At 56.5% G+C, this 24,393-nt stretch overlaps 2 protein-coding genes across 7 annotated transcripts; one reads left to right on the top strand and one right to left on the bottom strand.

Annotated features, from left to right (window-relative positions):
* The first annotated feature begins 728 nt into the window (after nt 1–728).
* PNKP (polynucleotide kinase 3'-phosphatase) lies at nt 729–11,776 on the top strand. 4 transcript variants are annotated; one of them, XR_013350210.1, is made up of 19 exons: nt 729–841; nt 1,120–1,283; nt 1,908–1,954; nt 2,327–2,626; nt 3,298–3,377; nt 3,457–3,514; nt 3,609–3,716; nt 4,026–4,097; nt 5,114–5,162; nt 5,241–5,311; nt 5,396–5,488; nt 5,563–5,659; nt 5,746–5,807; nt 5,970–6,079; nt 6,159–6,246; nt 6,330–6,391; nt 6,669–7,033; nt 7,141–7,330; nt 8,096–11,776. XR_013350210.1 is itself a non-coding variant. In XM_077844643.1 (17 exons), the coding sequence occupies exons 2-17, from the start codon at nt 1,133–1,135 to the stop codon at nt 6,599–6,601; spliced, it is 1,566 nt and encodes a 521-aa protein (XP_077700769.1). In that variant the 5' UTR covers nt 729–841; nt 1,120–1,132; the 3' UTR covers nt 6,602–6,644. The 4 variants fall into 4 exon arrangements, 2 of the variants coding, with proteins under 2 accessions (XP_077700769.1, XP_077700788.1); XR_013350208.1 differs by having other exon boundaries at nt 7,168–7,330; XM_077844643.1 differs by lacking the exons at nt 6,669–7,033; nt 7,141–7,330; nt 8,096–11,776 and adding an exon at nt 6,484–6,644.
* Nucleotides 7,520–16,505, bottom strand: PTOV1 (PTOV1 extended AT-hook containing adaptor protein). 3 transcript variants are annotated; one of them, XM_077844716.1, is made up of 14 exons: nt 16,158–16,505; nt 13,476–13,613; nt 13,254–13,336; nt 13,121–13,178; nt 12,914–13,021; nt 11,381–11,512; nt 11,155–11,238; nt 10,482–10,568; nt 10,308–10,381; nt 10,172–10,229; nt 9,733–9,837; nt 8,069–8,266; nt 7,902–7,971; nt 7,520–7,744 (listed from the first exon to the last, which is right to left on the bottom strand). In XM_077844716.1, exons 1-13 carry the CDS (start codon nt 16,326–16,328, stop codon nt 7,960–7,962), a joined length of 1,308 nt encoding a protein of 435 aa, XP_077700842.1. In that variant the 5' UTR covers nt 16,329–16,505; the 3' UTR covers nt 7,520–7,744; nt 7,902–7,959. The 3 variants fall into 3 exon arrangements, with proteins under 3 accessions (XP_077700842.1, XP_077700835.1, XP_077700846.1); XM_077844709.1 differs by having other exon boundaries at nt 7,520–7,648; nt 16,158–16,504; XM_077844720.1 differs by lacking the exon at nt 11,381–11,512 and having other exon boundaries at nt 7,520–7,648; nt 11,155–11,310; nt 16,158–16,499.
* Nucleotides 16,506–24,393: the final 7,888 nt, after the last annotated feature.

Genomic DNA, 24,393 nt, shown 5'->3' on the forward strand with positions numbered 1-24,393 from the left:
CTTTGAAGCCGAATGAGCAGCACCTAGTTGACTTTCAGTGTAAAGTTGGGAGTTGGAATTACTGTTCCCATTTTGCAGATAAGAGATTCATGGGGTTGTAGGGGGAGATTCCAGTTCTGTGTGACCACTGATCCCCGATCTTTGGGGGGGATGAGTGTTGGAATCCACTCAGTCCCGACAGCCAGAAGCGACCAGCTGAGGCCAGAAGTTTTCTGCCTAATATAAGACAGCTGAAAGTTAGAGAACAAATGGCACCTGGTCCGAAGTCTGGCTGGGCCAAGTAAACCTGGAATCTTCCTCTCCCATCAGACCACCACCTGGGACATGCTAGCAATAGACAAGACTTAAACAGAACTGCCAATCAACCACTTTTATAAGACTAGTTCCATCTAGTAACTCTTCCTAGTAACCCCATGAAGGGGAAACGATTATTCTCACTTTAAAGATGAGAAAATTGCAGTATTGAAGGTCAGGGCTGCTGTCAGGGGTGGACATTTCTTGGACTGATGATCTTCAAATGAAAAAGAAGTGTGTCCCGCTGTAACTAAGGGAATGAAATGTTAAAAGAGTTCCAGGTGGAAAGAGGAAAATCTGTGAAAGAGGACCCACACCCCCTACTGGTCGGAGCCTCCCACTGCTGGAGGAGAGAGGAAGGTCAGAGCCGCCGAGGGCCCGAAGGAGCAGGTGGTCTGAGAAGGGGCGGGGCTTCCGTCGTGGGCGGAGCCAAAGCCCTGCCCCCTTCCGTAGGCGAGTCATTTCCGTCCGCCGAGGAACAGAGAAAGCCGCCGGCGAGTTGTGGGCAGAGCGCCTCGGGCAGGAGTTCCCTGGTCGCAAGTGGGAAGTGAGTCCCGGTCCGGTACGGTGATTGCGGGGCCGAGCTGGGGGCGGGCGCGAGGTTCTTGGCTTTTGCCCTGGAATGTCCCGGTCGGGACTCTCCGCGGGACTGAGCGGGGCGTCGTCGCCCGGGAAACGGCGCGAGCCAGAGGCCGGCGAGGGGGTGGGATTTCCGGAGCCCTAAGCGGAAGAAGGGAGAGTCCTGGTGGAGGGGCGGGGGGAGGCGGGACTTGCTGTAGCAGTTTGAGGGCGTTCTGCCACTCAAACCTGTTTACTTCCCCTTAGGCTGGCTCCTGGGATGGCCGAGGTGGAGACCCAGGGCCGCCTGTGGCTGGAGAGCCCCCCTGGGGGAGCCCCCCCCATCTTCCTGCCCTCGGACGGGCAAGCCCTTGTCCTGGGCCGGGGACCCTTGACCCAGGTTACCGACCGGAAGTGCTCCAGAAACCAAGGTGGGCGGGGCCGTAGCTGTAGGGATTGTGGCTCGCTCTGGAGCGTGAACGTGCTCTGCGGGAATGGTGGGCAGCCGGTGCAGTAAGGGAGCTGCTTGGCCGCCAGGCGAGATTGCGTGGTGTAGCTCGTCCTGCAGTTAGGTGCCCTCGGGGGAGCATAAGAAGAGAACTGCTGTGCCTGGTCTGGAACTAGCCAGACCCCTTAGTGGGGAGACAGTTGTCAGAGGACGATGCTCACAGGAAGGCTTAAGTCAGGTCATGACCCTTGCCAAGGAGAGAGCCGATGCTACGGTGAGAAGTAGCGGTTGCTAAGCAGGGCGAGGTGGTAACGAGCGTAGCCCAGGACCTGCACCCAGTCACACGCCTCATCAAGGAGAAATCAGTTCTGTACAGAAGAATGCCTCCTGCCGCTGGGCGAGGACCGGCGTCACAGGCTATTCTGAGGCCTCTCTCTGACTACTGCATGTAAAGAGAGAGCCGACCCCATTTAGAAATAAAGTGCTTTCCCGTCCCGAATGGCCTGAATGTCCCCATCCTGTGGCCTGAAGCTGGCCAAGCTCCCCAGTAGTGAGGAAGGCCGTCGCACAAGGATGCACATTCTCACTCCACCCTCTCAACCCTCAGTGGAGCTGGTCGCAAACCCCAGGACCAGGACCGTGGCAGTGAAACAGGTACCAGTTGCTCAGCAAGGCGCAGCGAGGCCTGGGGGAGGAATGGCAGCCCAGCAGGGAACAGGCTCATTGGAAAAACCCGGTTTGAGGGAAGGGGACGTGGCCAGCAGAGAAGGTTCGGGGTATTGCCATTTTCAACGCGTATCCATCCACGTTTGAATTGGGTTAAGGCTGGACGACAGTAACTCTCCCACGTCCCTGATTGGTGGTACGCAGTGAGGAGGCGGGGCTTAAGGGTCTGATTGGCAGGTGGGGGAAGGCTGTCCTTCCTCTAATTCGTGGAGGTTCCGGTTGGGGGCCGGAGCCAATCCCGGCTCCTCCTCCTCCTCCTCCTCCTTTTCTCTCTCTGTCTCTCTCTGTCTCTCTCTGCAGCTGGGAATTAACCCCTCAACTGCTGGGACCCAGGAGCTGAGTCCGGGATCAGAAGGTTCTCTGAGGGTGGGGGACACGCTGTACTTGGTCAACGGCCTCCACCCGCTAACCCTGCGCTGGGAAGAGGCCCGCACGCCTGTATCCCAGCAAGACACTCCACCCGGCACCCCTCCCGTGGCTCCCCATGAGGCAGAGGCTGTTGAGCCACAGAAAAAACGCATGCGGAAGTCATCCCCGGGCTGGGAGAATTTCGAGAAGCTGCTAGTATTTACAGCACCGGGGGTGAAGCCTCGGAGCAAGGTGAGAGCCAAGCTGAGGGAGCCACACGGAGTTGGGGCTGAATGATGTGTGCTGTGTGCCCCTGGGCCATTCAACCTCTCTTAGCTGCCACTTTTTTGAGAAGTGGATCTGATGACAAGTTCAGAGGGTGTTGTAAGCCCTGGGGGCATCGATGTATGTCAGCTCCTGCTTGAGCCCCAGAAAGCACAGTAGTGAACACCATCATTTTCACAGGGACCCAGAGACCTGACCTCACAGTTCCCCCCCATCCCCCCCGCCCCCCAGTCCCCTGTAAAGTAATAAACCCAGAAAAGCGCATGGCTCAGTCCTCTACATGTGGTTTGCACCCAACTTCACTCCTGTATTCATTTTCACTGTTATTAGCCTGAAGTGAAGGCCAGGGGAGGTGGGTGAGTATGACGTGAACCCCATTTTAAAGGCTGGCATACCCAGGGGCATAGGAGAAATAGGAGATGGTACAGTGAAGATCTCGGGCTCTGCACTCAGGTGGTAGGGACACATTCTTCCTGTGCCTTCCCCTAAACGTAAGATGTGTAGGCTGTGACTCAGTTTCCCATTTAGTGACGGGCAAGTGGTAATGTCTCTACGTTGCAGAGGTGACGTGATGTAACCTGTGAGTCGAGATCAGAGGCATAACAGGGTCGCTGTTCCTCTTTTCTTGCTGACATCAGGTGGCTGGCTTTGATTTGGACGGGACCCTCATCACCACACGCTCTGGGAAAGTCTTTCCCACCGGCCCCACCGACTGGAGGTGATAAGAGGCAGACCAAGGGGGTGAGTGAGGCCCCCGTGGGCCCCAGGTCACCTACCTGCTTTCCCACCCACCCTAGGATCTTATACCTGGAGATTCCACGTAAGCTCCGGGAGCTGGATGCCGAAGGCTACAAGGTATGTGTGCTTTTGTGCATGGAGACCAGGCCACAGGGAGGCTGGGGCCCCACTGAGAAGGGCACCAGGTGACATCCATGCTTCCCCCCCCCAGCTGGTGATCTTCACCAACCAGATGGCCATTGGGCGCGGGAAGCTGCCGGCAGAGGAGTTCAAGGCTAAAGTGGAGGCTGTGGTGGAGAAACTGGGCCTCCCCTTTCAGGTATGGCTGCAAGGGAGCTTGAGTCATAGAGGTTGGGGGACAGGGACCCAGACAGAGGCAGGGACAGAGTTAGTGTCACGGTGTCAGACCGTGACAGACAGGAGGGAACAGAGACCCAGGGAGAAGGCATACGTACCAGGAGGCAGTGGAGGCCCCCCGGCAGGGTTATGCTGGTAGAAACCCATCATAAATGGGTTCTTGGGCATCTGGAGTCCTCTGGGTTGGTGAAGGGGTAGCATCCCTGGCACCCATGCACCCTCGAAGGATTTGGGGAAGGAGCCCAGGAGGGTGTCTGACCTTCACCCACAGGTGCTGGTGGCCACACACGCCGGCTTGTACCGGAAGCCAGTGATCGGCATGTGGGACCATCTGCGGGAACAGGTGAGTGGTGGCCTCCCAGTAGCTCCCTTCTTCCCTCACTCAGCCCAGCCTCCCCCTGCCACAGGTCTCTGCTGTTTGGCCACCTCCTCTCTCCTCTTCTCATCTCATTCCCTGGTCCTTGCCTCCTTTTCCACCAGTCCCAGTCTAGGTACAGGCGGACAGCACTCTTCAACTCTGAAGATCAGGATGGTCCAGGGACACATCAGTTGTCCATGTATTCTCTTGTGTGTGCCTTTGTTCTGAAGCTCAACAGCTTCTTGAGCTGAATTTGTTAGCGTATGAAACAGACCTGCTGGGGCTCACCAGCGAGGGTGCAGACTAGAGGTGCACAGACTGGGTGTGAAATGGTGGGAGTGAAGTGAGGTGAGGCAGGGTTTACCTGCAGGGGTTAGGTAGGCCTCTCCAAGGTGCCCTTGTAATTATGAAGCTAGTGAGGGAGGGAGCCTCGCAGGGGAACCTAGGAAGAGCTTCCAGGTGGGAGTAACAGCATGTGTAAAGCACATGTAAAGGTCCCGAGGCAGGGCTATGACTAGTGTGTTCAGGGACAGTGAAGAGGCCTGGGTAGCAGGACCTGAATGGATGATGGGGTAAGGGTGGGCGTAGGGTCAGAGATCGGGCAGGTGTCAGATCGTGAGGCCTTGTGGGTAAGGTAAGGTCTTCCCTTTTACCCAGCCAGGGGGGCAAAGGGATGGGGCCCAGGAGGGCTGGGAGGAGAGGAATCTACAGAAGTGGGAACTGGCACCCCCCTGGTGGCTGTGTAGGGAACAGACGCAATGGGGATGGAACAGTGAAGGGGGGTAGGAAGTGGCCCAGCAGTGGCAGCGCCACCAGGATATGATGCTGAACTGGGGCAGGAGAGGCCAGACGTGCCACCAGGATATGATGCTGAACTGGGGCAGGAGAGGCCAGACGTCAGGCCCAGCTCAGCATCCTCGCAACCCCCATTAGTATTCTAGGGGAGCAGGCATGGGAGTGGGTGGGTTCCTTACTGCCTGTTGTCACCTGTCCCTCCCTAGGGCAACGAAGGTGTGCCTGTCTCCATCGGGGACAGCATGTTCGTGGGAGGTAAGGACCCAGGGATGGGGAGTGTGTGGATCCCCTCGGCTGGGCCGCTGGTGGACATGGAGCTGTCTTCTGTCCCAGATGCAGCTGGACGACCAGCCAACTGGGCCCCTGGCCGAAAGAAGAAAGACTTCTCTTGTGCAGACCGTCTGGTGAGGCTCCTTTCCCCTGCTGGCCTGGAGCTGTGTCCCCACCTTATCTGATGTCTGTGTCCCCTGTCGTCCCCTCCCCGCCAGTTTGCTCTCAACCTTGGCCTGCCCTTCGCCACACCAGAGGAGTTCTTTCTCAAGTGGCCCGTTGCCAACTTCGTGCTCCCCACCTTTGACCCGGTGAGGCCTTCGGGGTGGGAGTGGGAGTCGGGAGAGGAGGAGAGGGTCTTGCTCATCACTACCACCCCTCCCAGAGAACCGTCTCCCCCTCGGGGCCGCTTTGCCTCCCGGAGTCCAGCTCCCTCTTGAGCCACGACCCTGAAGTGGTTGTCGCCGTGGGATTTCCTGGGGGTGAGACACCTTGACCCCTTGACCTCAGAAGCCCCAGTCCAGCTCTGGGTCCTTGGGCCCCCACTGACCTTGCCCCTGCCTCACAGCTGGCAAGTCCACCTTCCTCCAAGAGCATCTTGTGTCAGCAGGATACGTGCACGTGAACAGGGTGAGACAGGCCCCCCCCAATGTGCCCAGGCTGAGCGCAGAGTCCCTGATCTTTCCATCTTCTGTGCCCATTCCCTACCCCACCTAGGTTCTCCCTAGGTGTCTGCTTCCCTTGTTTCTCCTGCCCTCTCCCACTCAGGGTCTGTCACCTTGTATCCCCCAGGACACCCTGGGCTCATGGCAGCGCTGCGTGACCACGTGTGAGAATGCTCTAAAGCAGAGGAAACGGGTTGTGATTGACAACACAAACCCAGACCCTCCGACCCGGGCCAGGTACTGGGCTCCCATGGGCAGCCTCTATAGGGTGGGCTCAGCACCCCTTACCAGCCTGGCCCCTTCCTGGCCCCAACAGGTACATTAAGTGTGCCCGAGACGCAGGTGTGCCCTGCCGCTGCTTCCTCTTCAGCACCACCCTGGAGCATGCACGCCACAATAACCGGGTAAGCTGGCCCCTGCCCCTGCCGTCCCGACCCCCTCCAGGCCCCCAATTCCCAGACCTAACCCCAACCCCCACCCCCTGCAGTTCCGAGAGATGACGGGCTCCTCTCACGCCCCCGTGTCCGATGTGGTCATGTATGGCTACAGGTAAACACAGAAGCCTAGTGGGGAGGTGAGGAGGTGGGGGGTGGACCGGACCCCAGCTGGGTCTCACCTTCCCCCATCACCCCTGCTGCCAGAAAGCAGTTCGAGGCCCCGACCTTGGCAGAAGGATTTTCGGCAATCCTGGAAATCCCGTTCCGGCTGAACCTGGAGCCTCGGCTTGAACGGCTCTACTGCCAGTTCTCAGAGGGCTGAGCTGCGCATCCCCACCCCCCCGCCCCTGCCCCTGCCCCCAATAAATTGTTTTTTTTTTTTTTTTAAGCTTGGACAGCATCATGCTGAAAGAAGGGTAGTCTACCCAGTGAGGACAGGCACCCGGGCGAGTCCCCGGGGATGGGGGAGCACAGACCTGCCGGCCTCCCAGGCCTCGGGGCACGGACCCCCAGGGATCTGCGCTGAGCTGCGCACTCGGACCACAGGCCTTTCCCAGGGAGGGTAGTTTAGGCTTCCTCAGAACTGTGGCTGTGGGCACCCTAAACAGAGGGTGGGGAATCCAGAGGGGCAGGGCCCAAAGGGGTGCGGGGTGGGGGCGGGGGCTTTTCCTCACCCGCGGGCTGCCCAGCTGCAGAGCCAGCCAAGGAGCACCCATGATGTGACCCTGAGGACAAGAGCTGGATCCCGAATCTGGTGAGTGAGGAATGGCAGCCCGGACCTGAGCAGTAGGGGGCGCTGCTGAGAGCCCTGCCAGGCCCCAAACCCCCAGCAAGTCCTGGATGGCCTGTGTTTGCTGCCAGCCAAGTGAGGCCTGTTGAATCCCAAAGGATGGAGGAGAGCAGGCCCTGGGCCCAGGAATACAGCCGGCCAGCTCCAGGGAGGCCCAGGAAGATGGGGCCACCATCCGCTGCGTGGGCCAGTCAGCTGGGGACACACCTGCCCCTGAAGGCACAAGCAGCTCTGTGAAGAGTGTCCTTCCTTCTAGCTCAGGTGACCTCACGAAAGGTGGCCTCCCCCAGAAATCTGATGGAAATTCATACTCCTGGGTCCCATCAAGCTGAGGGACTCTAGCCTAGGGCAGGGGGCCTTAGGCCATCAGCCTTCTGGGAACCCATGGCGCTCGGCTCCACTGGCATCTCCCCTGCCAAGGCATCTGGACACGGAGCCTAGTGGCCAATGGGCTTTTAAAAGACTTTATTGGGGAAACGTACAGGGGTGGGGACCGTCCGCGGAGACCTCTCCGGACGCTGTCCTCCATCTCGCTGGGCAGTAGCCATCCCCAGGGGCCCCTGCTCAGAAGCATCTGACCTGGGGGCAGGAGGAGAGTGGGAGGGCCTGGACAGGGCCTCCCAGCACCCCATGGGCCCTCCAATCCCAGCCTGGAAACCACAGCTTCATCACCTCCTGGGGGAGAGAGGGCTATACTTGCCCAGGAGACCTGGGGACCACAAGGCACAGATACGCCTCTCTGCTTGGAACTCCACGCCAGGGTCACATGATCATATCCCAAACCCGGACACCACTGAGGGTCCTTCCTGCGCTCGAGCCGGGTGCTACTCACCAGTTTTGGCGGGGGCCTCGTCTGTGACTCCTGGAGGGGCCCAGCCTGGGGGTGGCCACTACCCCCCCATCTGTGGGGGAGGAAAGTGGGGAGGGGCATCAGTGGTAGGGGTGGGGGTGAGGAGGGGTAGCTGGGCAGGGGATTGGGGGGAGAGCTCGCCACCTCACCCCGCGCTGCTGCTGCTCCTGCTCCAGGTTCCGCTGCAGGACCTGCTGCTGGTTGGCGATGACACGCCGGATGCCGTTGACGAAGTTGCTCTGGTCATGGGGGATGAGGCCGATGAAGATCTTCTTCTCTGACGAGTACAGGAGCATGAGCACGCGCACCTCGCACGATGCCTTGTAGGAAAAGTGCACGCAGCCGGCCTGGTGGGCGCAGAGCAGGCGGGTCATGGTCGGACCACTCCACCCCCCACCCCCCAACAGCCTCAGGGGCTCAAGCACAGGCCAGTGCTCCTGAGACCTGAAGCACACGGCACACCAATGCATCCTGAAAGCCGTCCTCATACCCCTAGTGTCACTCCTGCTCGGGGACAAGGGGACAGAAACCAACAACAGCCCAGGGACCAATGGGCTCTGCACGGAAGGACTGAGGAGCTGGCAGCACCACAGCCAAGCTCCCCACTAGCGGACAGGCGAGCGCGCAGAGCTGCTCCACAGCACCTGGTGGCTGTGACCCACAGAGGCCACGCGAGATGCACAGGCCGATCAGGCCCCAGGAAGCCCAGCACTAAGATCCCCCACGTGCAGCCCTGGAGCAGCTGAAGTGCCGACCGTGAGCCCCCCAGTGGCAGGGACCCTGCTGTTGTGTCTCCCCCGCCCTGAGACATGGCTGAAGTAGCAGCAGTGATGCCTGCTTGAAGGAAGAGGCCCAAGGGCCAGGGCTGTTTTACTGGACAACCTCCCCCCAAAAGACTCTCCACAGCCCAGGTCACCACCCCCCTACAGGTGGGCAAACTGAGGCTCAGAGCTGGAGGACTCACAGCAAGCCCCTGGAACCAGAAGGGCCAAGCCCTCCCTCTGCGTTACCTTGGGGGACCATGGTGGCAGGTGCCCGGAGGGAAGCCCTTCCAAAGCGCGCCCGCCCCGCACACCTACCTGAGCGGCCGCAGCACACAGGGAGCGGGGCCTCTGCAGGCTCCCCTGAGGAACTCTGCTGCTCAATTTTTTTTTTTTAATGCAAAAGAAACACGTGGGCTTCCCCTCAGCGCACTGTCGCAGGGCTGCAGGACAGACGCTGGCCCGGTGCAGCAACGCCCACAGAGTGCCCGGACAGTGGTGCTTCATGAGCACCAGAGCACAACACGCCTCGCCTCAAAGATGGAGAAACTGAGGCCAGTGCTCTGAGGGCTGGGGCTGGAAACAGGTGGCCCTCCCTGCCTGGCAAGGTGCCTCCAGGAGCCTTGGGTTTTCCTCTAGAAATTGGGCATGGACAGTGGCTCCTTGTCCCCAGGGAGAGCAGGAGGAAGGCCCTGGGGGCACTGGATCCTCGCTCCGTGGTACCAGCTCCTTGACACTGAGTCAATCCTGGAGGCCTGCACCAGGCGGGGTGCACATCTCAGCCTCAGACACTACCTCTGGGCCTCAGTTTCCCCATCTGTAAAATGGGGTCAGGACAGCACAGAGCCTCAGGGAGTCATGTGGCCTGAGAGGCAGCACGTTTCCAAACACAAGGCCAACCTGCTGTCACTGGGGGGCCACCCCTGCACACTCCCCCAAGCTGGTCTGGAGGAACGGTCACAGGCTCTCATCTCCCAGTTCTTAAACCCAAAAGGGAACCGGCCCTGTGCGCCCCAGCCGGGCCCTCCTCGTCAGCCCCTTGCCCCACTCACAAAGCCATTGTCCATGATCCGGCACAGGCTCTTCAGCGTCTCCAGGTCCTTGGTGAAGTGGAACTGGACCAGGCGCGAGTTCCGAAACAGTGGTACCAGGGTGGTCTGCAGGGAAGGCGGTATGGCTCCATGACAAAGGAACCCTGAGTGAGCCACAGCCACACTGTCCTGCCTCTGCACGGTCCCCACATGGCAGCTGCCACTGCCTCCATAGGCCTCACCCCGACGGACCACCTTGGACGGTTCCCGAGTGTGACCCCCTCATCAAGCCGGTCTCCACCCCTGCCTGCCTGCACTTGTTGGATGACCAGCCACTGGGCCCTTGCACATGCTCTCTAGAAAATTCTCTAGCTTTTCTTTAGGGAAAGCACTGTGGCCCCAAGGCCTACACCAGCTATCTCACAGGTGGGGCAGGCCCAGGGCCTCCCTTCACTCTCACCAGCAGCTGCTGTGGGATGAGCTGCATGTACAGCTTCCTTGGCCACTGCTCAGTCCTCCTGCGGGGCATGAGGGGACCAGGGTCAGGAAGCCGGGCCTCGACAAGACCCTGCCTTGGCCCCCAGCCCGACACTCACAGGATCTCCCCTTGGTTCACGTAGACATGTGATGGCAGCCACCTCTTGGACCGACTGTTGGGCTCAGGCCTGGGCTTTTGGGGAGAGGAAGAAAGTGACATCAGCAGTGGGAGGTGCCCCAGTCAGCAAGGATGCACTGGTCTTATGGGCACCCAGGTACCCCCCAGGACTCACCTCTTGCCACTCCATGACTCCACTCCACGCTAGGAACTTGTTGTTGACGATCTGCACCGGGCCCGCGACACCACCAGGGCCCACTGCCTGTGGGAGCAAAAGCAGGGGACCAGTGCCCAGGAGCGCTCCAGGGGAGGCTTCTGGGAAACCTCAGAGCTGACCCCAGAACCCTCACCCCCAGCTTCCTCTCCAGATCTTCAGCCTCCAGTCTGTCTGTCCACAGTCCCAGAGGACTCCCCCGCCTCCCATGCTGGCCCTGTCCTTCACCTGCTCGAGACCTCCCATGGCTCCCAAAGGCCCTGAAAACAAGTCTCAGATGCTCAACCTGGGGTACCAAGCCCAAAGGGTCTGCCTCTAAGACTGAACAGCCCCATAGTTCACTGCACCCAACAGAGACACACTGCTGGGAAGGAGGACAATATTCATAAATTCATAAGTAACTTACAAGGGGTGAGCCACAACACGGCCCCCCTCCAGAGCCTTCCAACCAGCCACACAGCGTTCCCCACAAGCCTTCGTGCCTGTCTATCCACGTCCCTGCTCTGCTCCCACATGGGTGTCCCTCCTGTCAGCGACCACGGTCATCCCCACCGCCCCCCTTGCTCTTCAAGGCCTCATTGACCTGTCCACTGCCTGGGACCCGAGGGCTGGCCTGGGCTCCGCCAGCACCAACCTGTTTGCGCGTGGTGATAACCTGCCGGATGGCATTGACGAAGCCGCTCTGGTCATAAGGGATGAGGCCCATGAAGATCTTTTTCTTGGACGAGTACAGGAGCATGAGTACGCGCACCTCGCAGGGGGAGATGTGGGGAAAGAGCATACACCCCGCCTGGGAGGGGCGGGGAGCAGGAAGGCAGTGAGGCACCCTGGGGCACTGCCGCCCACCCCTCCAAGCTAACCTGAGGCTGCTCTGTCCTCAAAGTCAACACCAAAGAGAAGCCGGAGACCAAAACATGTTGCAAGAGGAGGTGACTGGGCATCTCCATGTCTCCCCTCCTGGGCAATCTGTGGTCAGGGGCCCGGGCCCCACCCTACAGGTGCAAGGAGCCTGAGAGGGATGCATCTCCCACCCCTGTCCCCCTCTCAATGCCAGCCCCGTCTCTTAAGAGCAGGACCCGCCTGCTAACCAGGCCAGAATGTCCTCCAGGGAGGCCCTGGGCACAGACCCAGCTCTGCTTCCTCCTAGCTGGGAGCTCAGACACAAATCCCCTATTCCCGGACCTCAGTTTTCCCGTCTGTAAAATGGTTTCACAGGAGCCTCCAGAGACAACACCACATAAACATCTGTTATTTGAGATGCTAGTGCCTCCTCAGTGGGACATGGGAAGAGCTAGGAGTCTGACAGACCAGACTCCTCCCTCGGGGCTGTCAGAACAAAGGGGCGTACGCTTTGGAGAATACCCCACGCTGCCTGCCTGACATCTCTTGTTGCTCAGGGAACTTACCCCGACCTTCCTGGACCCCCACACAGCTGGTCTCCCCAGGAGCAGAACATGCCAGGTGGCACAAGAAGTGCGCTGACCTGTCATTCTTATGGCCTGAAGGCCCCATTAGCCAGGCAGATAGCAGGTCCCCCGCAGAATGGTGCTGAGTTAAGGGGTGACCAGTCAGGCAAGAGACCCTGCACCAATCGACCCCTGGTCTGGACAGACCCTGAGGAAACAGGATCTGCATGGACATGGGGGATCATGGCCCACCCAGCACCTGGAGATAGGGATGGGGAAGGTGCTGGGACCAGAGACTGGAGGGGACCCCGGAACTGAGTCCTAGGGTGTCCTGGGCAGATAACCTACTAGCATCTATCTCCTTCCACAACCAGACCCCGGGAGAGGGGGTCACTGGCCGATACCAGGGCCTCCATGAGAGGAGGCCCAGACCAGGGAGGGGTGGGGTGGGTGGGTACAGAGACCACCCTGGGATTCAGTCCCTACGTGCCCTGCACCACAGCCTCACCAGCTCATGTCTACAGGGTGTCTGCCTCACTTTCCACAGGCTGACTTCTCGTAGCCTAAGGAGGGAGTCCCACCATGAAGCCCCATTTGCCAGACGAAACAGCCCCAGCACAGAGGACACCCCCATCCCGACTCACCTCCTCCCCCAGCTACCTTCCATTAGCAGGTCCCTGACAGTGCTGGGCCCCCACAGGGTCCTGGGAGAGCCAGCCCTGGACCTCCACTCCCTCACATCCCTGTCCTCTCCCCGCCCAGCCAAGCTACAGGAGCCCGAGGCAGGTGCTCTGCTCTGACACCCTCATTTACAGACAGAGACTGAGACGCCACCAAGAGGACACCCCTGGACCCCTCAGGAGGGATGTCCTGGGACCCTGCCTGGGGTGGTCCCTGCAGAGCCCTGCCTCCTGCTGTCCTCTGTCACCAAGGCACTCAGGAGTCCTTGTCCTCACCACCACCCGCCCCGGGACCCACTCTACTCACGAAGCCGTTGCCCATCACGCGGCAGAGCCCCTTGAGAGAGTCGCAGTCTCTGTTGGTGAAGTGGAATTGCGCCAGCTGGGAGTTGCGGAACAGGGGGCCCAGGGTGGTCTGGTGGCAACACAGGAACCTCTGGGTTACTCTGGGGCTGCGGGGTCTCTGGGGAGCGGGCTGGGGGGCTTGGGGGGAGAGGCTGGAGGAGGGTTTTACCAGCAGCTGCTGCGGGATGAGCTGCATGATCAGCTTCTGGGGCCACTGGTCCGTCTCCCTGCGGGGAGTGGGGGCAGAGGGTCAAGGGAGGCCCCCCTGCCATCCACCCCCCTGCCTGCCCATCACTACTCACAGGTTCTCGCCCTGATTCACGTAGGCCTGGCAGGGGAGGGCTCGCTTCAGCTTTGCAGTAGAGTCGGAGTAGGGTCTGCGCTTCTGTCATGGGGGGGAGGGGGAGGGGTCACTGGACACAACCTAGATGCCTCAGCGTGCCCCACCCACAGGGGCAACCGGGACCCTTGAGGCCATCCCCCAGCCCCCTCGGGGACTCACAAGGGGACCTGGCACAGCTCACCTCCTGCCACTCGAGGACGCCACTCCAGGCCAGCAGCTTGTTGCTGAGCCGGTGCTCACCTACGGCCAGGCCCCCGAGGGCGAGCCCAGGAGAGGAGGGCCCGATGGGACCCAAGGCGCCGAAGACCCGAGCACCTTGCTGCAGCAGAGGAGAGCAGAGAAACTGAGGCTGAGGGACCCACAAGGACAGGCTGTCCCCCCACGTCTGTGGATTTGGATTCACACCCAAATCCCCCCTCGGAAACTCCCAGGGTCACATCCAAACCCTGTGCCAGGGGTCAGGACCCCAAGCGACTGACCTCCACATCCTCTTCCTGCCACAACTCCAGAACCAGGGCCCCCACCATCCCACTTGTCACCTCAACACTGATCTGTTTCCCCTTCCAGACTTTGCTCCAGCTGTGTTCTCTGCTTACAATGTCATCCCACCTGCTTCAGAAGATGCCGTCCACTCACTCACACCCCCAGCCCAATCAACTCTTGGTCCCTCTGTCCTGACTCAACTCACAAACCAGGTCTCTAGGTCCAGGGCCTCCTTGAAGCACCCCCACTCCAATGCACAGGCCAGCCTGGACACACTGGTTTGCCCCAACCCACCCTTGCTCAAAATTCTTCCAAAGCTCCCCATGGCCCTCCAGAAGTCTGGACTCTCCCCTCTAGTTCCTGCCAGCCCTTCCAGGCAGTCACAGACCCTCCTGCCCTCTAGTTTGACCCCAGGGGGATGGAGGAGGTAAAGCGAAGCACAGAACAGAACCATCCAGGGAGGCCAGGAGACCTTCAGAACAGAGAGTGTAACAACACCTGGAGGGATCTCAAACACAACATCTTGAGAGCATCTGAGGAACACAGGGAGAACGTTCCAGCAATAAAGCCAAGGAAAGCTACACATTCTACTCTTCACAGGGCACTCTCCCAGGTATCTTTTTTCTAAACCAAAAACATCTCAAGGCAAACAAGGGAAGGCTTTGGAATAGGCTGGCAGCAAGAAACCCCTGCAAACCTACTTGTAAATGCCTCGGAGCAGCAAGAGAAATCGTAAAGGTTGTTACTTTTCATCTGACTACTAACAGGTACTCTGCATTTCCTACAAAGCACACAAATGTCTTTTGTCCCAGGACAACAGACAAGAAAAGTTGTATCTTACGGGGACTTAAGAGGCAAGCAAAACAAAAACAAAAACCCAAACCTGCATGTCCTTCAACTGGGCGGCTGATTCTGGAATTTGGGCAAAAGTATCAGATTAGGGAGAAAACCAGAGAGCATCTTGGTGTAAGAACAGGTTGGCGAGCGTTCAGTGCTAGACCACATCTGAGATGCAGAACAGGGGCGTTGGGGCCCTCGCTTTGAAGGTGCCACAAGTGGGGCGCAGAGCATCTGAGCATCAGGACTTAGAGCACACAGCCTTTGGAAATCCAGGTGAATGCATTTAAGGACCCAGGCAGCGTAAGCTGCAGGAGCACGTGCCTAAAGTCCGCTTTGTCTGGAGGGCAAACTGCTCATGCAGGCTTTGAAAAATGTTTAGGTCTAGAATGTAAAGACCAGGAACAGTTACCTAGAAGCCTGGGTCCACCTGCAGTAACAATGTGGCCCACACACCCAAGTGGAGGACCACCTTAAGGACTAGGCTTCCGTGCAATCCTAGAGGAAATCTCCCATCTGGGCAAGTGTGTGCAAAATTTGGCTGTGCCTCCGACATGTGAATTGTTGTTTACTAGGAAGCCTATTTCGAACTTGGGAAGAGAACCAAAACCCTAGGATGCCCGTTGAAGGACCCAGAAAACGCTCTTGAGCAACTAGGTGTGATTGCTGCTGAACTAAGAGGATGAGGCAGTTGGGCGAAGGGGTATGTTTAAGTTTCGGGGAAGGTTCAGAGCCTTGGTATCTCAGGTTTAAGATCCCACGAAGCCGGCTTTAAGACTCGCGCGGGGCTGCCACAGCTCCATGCCTTGCACAACGTCGGGGTCAGTTCATGAAAGAGGCGAACTGAGAGCCAGCCTAGGGCGAAAGGCACACCCGGGCAAGCGTGAAACGTCAGGATGTGCAGTTTTACTATTCCAGGTACACCTTAAGATTCTTGAGAAGTACGTGTGTATTTGGGGTCTGGGGAGGCGCGTGTAGTTAATAATAAACCTGCGAAGCTAGATGTTTATGTTTGGGCTTGCTGCACTCCGTAAGGGCATCCCACATCTGGGCGGGCGTGCAAATCCCGGGCGCACACGCCACGGGCGCCGTGCAGACGCGCGCGGGCCCGGAGAACACCCCGGGTGCAACACCTTGGGCACGCGAGCGCAGGACGCGCGGGCCCCTCTCGCCGAGGCCCCCTCCCCCATTTCCAGGTTTCCTGCCCGAAGAGAGACCAACTTTCCAATTGGAAAAACAAGCGTGAACGCCGCCCGCCCCCCACCCCGCGTTTAAATCGGGACGCGGAGTCAGCAGTAATTTGAGCCATCCCCGCCCCCGTACCCCACCCCCGCCACCCCAGCCCAAACGCGCAACAAAGAGGAGAGCCCGGCGCGTACCACCCGGGGGGTTCTACGGGGGAACCCGGCCCCAGGCGGGACCACCCCTAGGGCCACCCGGAGACCCGAGAGAGGAGGGGGCCGCGGACAAAGACCCAAGCCCGGGGGAGGGGCCGGCGGGGGCGGGGCCGTGGAAGGCTCTGGAAAAAAGGCGGGGGGCTCACCATGGGAGGGGCCGAGCGGGCCCGGATCCGCGGCGGCTGCGGGCCGCGGGGGCTGGCGGGCCAGGAGCGCGAGCGGGCGGCGCGCACCGTGAGGGGCCGCGGGGGGCGGCCGCGACCCCCGAGGGGGCCCCCAGCGCCGGAGCGGTGCGGAGCGCGGCGCGGACGGACCATAGCGGGAGCGGACCGAGCGGGCTGGGGGTTGCCACGGGCCGCACGGGGGGCTGCGGGCTCCACCGACTGAGGGGCGCGGGCGCGCGGCTTCGGGGGAGACGGGCTGGACTGTACCAAGCGCGGGGGACGCGCCACAGGAGAGGGGTCGCCGCGGCCAAACCACTGCGGCGAGCGGGGGAGCGAGGCGCGTACCAAGAGCGTCCGCGAGGGGGCGTGGCCGGGCCGTACCAAAATAGAGCTGGGGGGCCTCGGGAAACGGAGAGGGTGTGTGGGGCGGGGAACACGGCCATTGGAAGAGGCTCTGGGCGGCTCGGGCTACAGGGGAGGAACTGAGAAGACGTGAGAGCCACGCTTCAGGGGGGGTGTGGCGGGAGAGGCCACCGGGACGGTGTAGAGGTGGGGGTTGGTGAACGTAGAAGACGATACCAAGTTGGCTACGGGCTGGGGGATAGGTTTCCAAGAGACCCTATCCCGAGTCCCGGACCCGCGGAACCGGGAGACTACACCAAGAGACCTCGGGAAGAGGAGGAGTAAGGATTAGTGAGCCTGGGGGCAAAGGAACCTACCTAAAAGTTTGGGGATACGGACTGTACCCTGTATCAGGGTAGGACTTAATATTTGAAGGCAGTGACGTGGCTAGCTGGGCCGGAGACCACAAATCCCAGCGGCCCCCGCGCGCCCTGGGCGGTGCCAGGAGTCCCAGGGGCGGCCGCCAGTCACTGCTGCGTGCCCATTGGCCCCCGCGCCCTGGGCTCCGCCCACCGCCCTAGGTACCTCTTGGGGCTTCTAGCTGCTCTGCTTCTCGGGGCTGTTCATTGATTCACTCCTTCGCTCGACTCTTGCACGACTGCGTATTCACTTACTAGGAGTTGTGTAACATTCTTTGCTTAAATTTGCCTGTCCTTGAACTTTGGACAATAGGTAGCTGTAAAGTGGTTATGAGGATTCAATGAGTTAAAGTAGTCGGATCAGTACTCAGCATGGTAACGACTTAGACGTCAACTTTTCTTAAAAAAGAAAAAAGTCATTGTGATGAACACGGGGTGATTAAAATAAAAACTGTTAAAAATCATTATCAGTACTACTATTTATAGTTTGCGTGGGCAGCAAGTGTAATGTGATGACCGAAACAGACCAGGTCTCTCATAGAGCCCAAGGTCCACTGGACAGGACAAATAATCACAGTTTGTGATAAATGTTATAAAAAGCGCAGATGCAACCCTGGGAAACAGAGTTGCAGAAGCGGGGGAGGGGAAGAGGTGACTGGGTGAGGAATACTAAGGAGGGCACTTGATGGGATGAGCACTGGGTGTTATACATTGGCAAATTGCATTTAAATAAAATATTTAAAAATTTGAAAAAGAAGAGCAAATGCACGGGACAATGGCATGGTGACCATGAGGAGTCAGGGAAGTATCCTTTAGGCGGCCTCCGATTCTACTTGGGCTGGAAGAGTCCTAAGATGAGAGAACAGCAAGGGGTACAATCCTGAGATTGGAAGGAGAGTAAGGATAGCAGCGCAGCTGGATTGCATTGAGGGTGGAGGAGAGCTATGGGAATGGGGAGGTGCTGGGGTCCACAAGCAGGATCCTGTAGCCTTGGGATGGGATTTGAAATGTTTTTTTAAGATTTTATTTATTTGAGAGAGTGTGAGGGAGAGAGCACTCGAGTAGGGGGGAGGGGCAGAGGGAGAGGGAGAAGCAGATTCTCCGCTGAGCAGGGAGCCCGATGTCAGGCTCCATCCACAACCCTGAGATCATATCCTGAGTGGAAGGCAGATGTTTAAGCAACTGAGCCACCCAGGTACCCTGAAATTTGAATTTGGATCTCACTTTGCTGGGAAGGTTTTCAACAAGGGAGTGACATAGACTTTTTTTTTTTTTTTTTTTTTTTTTTTTATGATAGGCACACAGTGAGAGAGAGAGAGGCAGAGACACAGGCAGAGGGAGAAGCAGGCTCCATGCACCGGGAGCCCGACGTGGGATTCGATCCCGGATCTCCAGGATCGCGCCCTGGACCAAAGGCAGGCGCCAAACCACTGCGCCACCCAGGAATCCCTATTTTTTATTTTTTGACTCGCTTATTTTTAAACAGGTCTTTCATAGAATGCATAGAAACATCCACAGGATATCTCTACAAGTCTACAGAAAACAGGTGAGTCGCCTCTGAGGAGAGAAGGCAGCAGACCGAGGGAATGGGACCAGCAGGGTGGAAGGGAGACTCAGTTTACTCTCTTAGACAATTTGGAATTTTTACCATATGCAAATGTTACCTACTGAAAAATAACTTGAGAAATTGTTAAGTCTTGGGACGCCTGGGTGGCTCAGTGGTTGAACGTCTGCCTTTGGCTCAGGGCGTGTCCCTCAGTTCCAGGATTGGGTCCCACATTGGGCCCCCTGCATAGAGCCTGCTTCTGCCTCTGTCTCTGCCTCTCTCTGTGTGTCTCTCATGAATAAATAAAATCTTTAAAAAAAATAGTTAAATTTTTTTGAAGGATTCCTCCAGCAGCTGTGTTGAAAATAAGATGGTAGGGGATGAATGGAAGCAGACGGCCAGAGTGAAGACTGTGCCAATAATCCAGTTAAGAGGCACAGATGGGATGGATGGCAGGCAGGGGGGCCACCGTGGAGGTGGTCGTTTCCACAATTTATTTCAAGCTGGAGCTCAAAGGACTTGCATAAAGTGAGAGAAGGAGATATGAAGCATGATTCCAAGGTTTTTGCCCATACAGGGGTGCCACTTAGTGAAAGGAAACTGGCTATGGGAGCAGGTGGAAATCGCTGCTTCCATTTGTGATGTGTTAACTTAGACCTTGACTAAGCACTGTGGATAGGGGAGTCTGGAGATACAGCTTTAGGAGTCTTATGTGTTTGAATCAATGAGACAGCGAGGTCACAAAAAGCATGTGTATAGATAGAGACCAGGACACTCTGTCCCTTTAGAGGTCAGAGTCCTGAGGAGCAACCAGCAAACGAGTCAGAGGGGTGGCCCATGATATAGGAGAAGCCTGGGGCCAGGATGTATTTCCCCGTCCTTTTTTGCCCCACCCACTAAAGCTGAGCAGCCCAGGGTTTCCCAGGGCTGACTGGAACCCAAACCTGAGTTGTGACCAAATGGAGTCAGTGCTCTCTGGACCCAGACCACATGTTAGATATCAACAGTTAACCTCCAGACCCCTGACCATCATCCATGTCAGGACAACTGACCACTGGCAGCAGCAAGGAGACAGAACCACAGAGAGCGAAGCCTCCTTAATCCCCCCAAATCCTCATTTCTCACCATTCCCATTGGTCCAAGACTCCACAATCTCTTCCCTGGATAACATCCTCCTAAACACTCCAGTGGCTTCCCAATCCCCTTTGAGTTCAATACAAACTTCTTCTAATGCCCCGCATGGTGGACTTCTGCTGCTCTATCCAGAATGATCTCTTTCATCATCCACTTCTTCTAATGCCCCGCATGGTGGACTTCTGCTGCTCTATCCAGAATGATCTCTTTCATCATCCTTCAGCTCCCATCAGGACACACGTGTGAGTATGAATTCCCAGGATATCTAAACAGAAAGTTGTGCCAGGATACACTCCAGCAGGAGCAAAATGGAAACATCCCAGAATGTGAAACAAAAATGTGGGCCGAAATTCTAAGTAATACTACAGTACAGCTCTCTGAAACCAACTGGCTTACCCGGGGAGCCAGTTTGAAAGACAACTGCCCATTTCATCTATGAAACCTGCTGTCCAGGCTAGTAGGCTGATACGACTGAGCAATTAGGCTCCCATCTATGATGCTGTACTTCCTGAAAAGTAGCTGTCTGCTACCAAACCTGTTTATGCCACTTGCCTCTTAAGTTAATAACTTAATCCTATCAAACCAATGAAATATTAATGCAGGAGAGTTGTTTATTTGGAAACCAGGATGCCTGCATTGAAGAAATAAAAGTGAATTGCTTTAAAAAAAAAAAAGACAAAACTGGGGTGCCTGGGTGGGTCACTTGGTTGAGCATCTTTTTTTTTAAGGTTTTATTTATTTATTTGAGAGAGAGAGAGAGAGAGAAAGAGATCACGAGCAGGGGAAGGGCAGAAAGAGAAGCAGATTCCCTGCCGAGCAGGGGGGACTCCGAGATCATGACCAGAGCCCAAGGCAGACACTTTTTTTTTTAAGTTTATTTATTCATTCATGAGAGGGGGGAGGGCAGAGACATAGGCAGAGGGAGAAGCAGGCCTCCCACAAGGAGCCCAATATGGAACTTGATCCTGGACCCCAGCATCGGTCCCCGAGCCGAAGGCAGACACTCAACCAACTGAGCCACCCAGGAGCCCAGTTGGTTGAGCATCTGACTCTTTAATTTACCTCAGGTCATGATCTCATGGGTTATGGGGTGGAGCCCTAGTATTGGGCTCTGAGCTCAGCAGGGAGTCGGCTTGAGATCCTCTCTCTCCCTTGCCCTCTGCCCCTCCCCCCACTTGTGTTCCCTCTCTCTCAAGTCAATAAATCCTGCTGGCAAGTGGGAGGGGCAGAGGGAGAGGGAAAGAGAGAATCTTGAGCAGACTCCCTGCTGAGCTTGGAACCCAACACAGGGCTCCTCCATCCCATGACCCATGAGACCATGACCTGAGCAAAAATCGAGTCAGACGCCTAACTGAATGAGCCACCTGGGTACTCCAATAAATAAATCTAAAAAAAAAAAAAAGGACAAAACACTGCAAATGATAAATGACTTGTGCTTTGTGGATGTAGTTTATATAAGATTATGCTATGGTATGATAAATGGGAGACTTATACTTAAAAGGTCTCAGTCTTACATAAAGAGATGAATGTCTGTTTACATGTTCTGGGTTAAAACAAAACATTTAAAGTATTTAGATGGGATGCCTGGGTGGCTCCGCGGTTGAGCGTCTGCCGCGGTTGAGCGTCTGCCTTCGGCCCAGGGCGTGATCCTGGGGTCCCGGGATCGAGTCCTGCATTGGGCTCCCTGCATGGAGCCCGCTTCTCCCTCTGCCTGTGTCTCTGCCTCTCCCTCTCCTCTCTCATGAATAAATAAATAAAATCTTAAACAAAATAAAGTGTTTGGATGCTCATTAGTGCTATTTGCCATGTATTTCTAACTCCTGCTCGCCCAGTAATGAAAAGGATTGCACTTCCTGGCCCCATCATGGTCCAGTGGGGCCATGTGATTAATTCTGGCCAGTGGGACAGTGAGCAAAATGACACATATGAATTCAGTCTTGAGTATTTAGTTACTAGTGCAAGGCCACAGTTCTTTATGCCTTTCCTCTGCTGCTGGCAATGTTCAAGATCTTTCAGCATCAGCTCCAAGCTGACCCCATAGGTAGCAGGAGTGAGAAAACCCCTTTGCTATCTCAAGTCACTCCAATTTGGAAGTTGTTTGTTATTGCAACCCAACCCAGCCTATCCTGACATTGAAATATCCTTTTCAAATAATCCTGTTTTATCAACCTGATTAAGTTTACTAAAAGGGCAAACTGGGACATGTATGGGTTAGATGTGTATGTGACACAGACAAGGACACAAAGGCAACATGGACAAATAAAAATGCTTTATATAACAAAATGGGAGTAAAGAGATCTCTGTCTCGAAGATCTTTGGTTTTTGGTTTTGCGATTACAAAATGTTTTGTTTTTTTGAAAACTCTGGGGGCGGGATGCCTGGGTGGCTAAGTGTTGAGCGTCTGCCTTCAGCTCAGGTCATGGTCCCTGGGTCCTGGGATTGAGTCCTGCATCGGGCTCCCCATGGGGAGCCTGCTTCTCCCTCTGCCTATGTCTCTGCCCCTCTCTCTCTGTGTGTCTCTCATGAATAAATAAAATCTTAAAAAGTCTGGGGGCATCTGGGTGGCTCAGTCGCTGAAGCATCTGCCTTCAGCCCAGGTCATGATCTTGGGATCCTGGGATGGAGCCTTGTGTTGGGGAAAATCCCTGCTTAGCAGGGAGCCTGCTTCTCCCTCTCTCTGCTCCCCCCCCCACCCCCGCTTGTGCTCTGTCTCTCTGAAATAAAAGAAAAATTTTTAAAAAATATAATAGTCTGTCTGCCAAGTGCTCATCAGGCTCTATATATTATTCTTCCTTAAACTTTCTCATCATTTGTAATTATTTGTGGCCTCCACATTAGCCTGGGCGCTTTGTAAAGACAAGGACCATGTTTGTTTATTCACAGCCATGTCCCAAAAGCCCGTCACAGAGCACTCGAGGTCCAAGTGCACATCCCACCCCCTGCCCAGAACGCCCTTCACACCTCTACAGAAGTGGTGTGATGTGTTCAACACCCCATTTCCCCTTCCAGCATGCACCAGAAAACCACCTGTCCCAGCTTCCCCTGGAGGAGATTGGGATGATTTCGTTCTCACCAGTGGGAGCATAAGCATGAGCAACATGACATCAGGAGCATCACTTCTGGTCCCAGGCAGATAAAAGCCCGTGTGCACTCTCCATGCCCATGCTCCATTCCCAAGGCTGGAGACCAAAGACCCCAAAACGAAGGGGTTGGCTATTGAACGACAGCAGCAGGACTCTTGAATGAGGACAGCCACCAGGGGGAACAGCCTGACCCACATTAGACTCTGGGGGAAGTTATTAAACTCTCACCAGGGCCCTTCAAGGTCAGGCAGGAGAGAACCATCTGCAAGGTGAGCAACCTGGCCGCTTCCTGCCAACTACAGAGGGCAGGACCGCACCATCTTTTTCACCGCCTCAGCGCCAGCCCCTAGCAGGCATCCAATTGATATTTTTCAAATAAATGAATTGCAAATTTATGACTTCCAGTGTTAACTGGGCCCCTGCTGCTGCTTCCTGGTATTCTATGAAGTTCCTCAAGGGTCTCAGCAATAGCCTGGTTATCGTCAGCCACGCACAGTAGAGTGGGTCAGACTGGTGGTCAGAGCTGGTGCCAGCCTGGAACACTTAATTTTAAAAAATATCATTTTTGGGACAAAGCAATAATAATAGGTACTTGCTGAACACTGTGCTTAGCATTTCCCTTTTAAACTCCTGCCATAAAAAAATAATAATAATAATAGGGATCCCTGGGTGGCGCAGCGGTTTAGCGCCTGCCTTTGGCCCAGGGCGCGATCCTGGAGACCCGGGATCGCATCCCATATCGGGCTCCCGGTGTATGGAGCCTGCTTCTCCCTCTGCCTGTGTCTCTGCCTCTCTCTCTCTCTGTGACTATCATACATAAATAAATAAAAATTTAAAAAAAAAAATAATAATAAACTCCTGCCATGAGGATGGCAATCTTATCATCCTCATTCTACAAACAGGGAACCCAAGGATGGGGAGGTGGAAGCCTGAGATCATGGCCAAGAACAGGCTGAGGGGGGTCTTGAGCCCAGGTTCCTGATTAACCTCAGCAGAAGCTCGTGACCCCCACCTGATGGAAAAAATGAGGGGCATCAGGAGTGAATGCCTCACTTTCCTGTCCCTCTTCCCCGAGGCACACCATGGCTATCAACTCAAGATGGGACCTGCCCATCCCTGTCACCACAGCACTTCTCGCATCTGCCTCTCAGCCATTACCTGCACCCCCCCAGCACACTGTTCCAAACACTCCAGTGGTCTTCTTCCTCTCATGGAGATGACCACATCCCACCTCGCCTCTCCTGGTGCGGTGAGATCCATACCCACAAATTAACAAGAAACCAGATGGCTTTGGAAGGGCAATTTGGCAGTTTTGCCTCAGCTTAAGATGGGCACCCACAGGGACACCTGGGTGGCTCAGCGGTTCAGTGTCTACCTTCAGCTCAGAGCATGATCCTAGAGTTCCAGGATGGAGTTCCAAATCGGGCTCCCTGCAGGGAGCCTGCTTCTCCCTCTGCCTATGTCTCTGCCTCTCTCATGAATAAATAAGTAAAAATCTTAAGAAAAAAAAGGGGGGGGGGATCCCTGGGTGGCTCAGCGGTTTAGCACCTGCCTTTGGCCCAGGGCATGGCCCCAGAGTTCCGGGATCCAGTCCCGTGTCGGGCTCCCGGCATGGAACCTGCTTCTCCCTCCTCCTGTGTGTCTGCCTCTCTCTCTCTCTCTCTCTCTATCATAAATAAATAAATAAATCTTTA

This window comes from Canis aureus, chromosome 1 (genome assembly GCF_053574225.1).
Source record: "Canis aureus isolate CA01 chromosome 1, VMU_Caureus_v.1.0, whole genome shotgun sequence".
Classification (NCBI taxonomy): domain Eukaryota; kingdom Metazoa; phylum Chordata; class Mammalia; order Carnivora; family Canidae; genus Canis; species Canis aureus.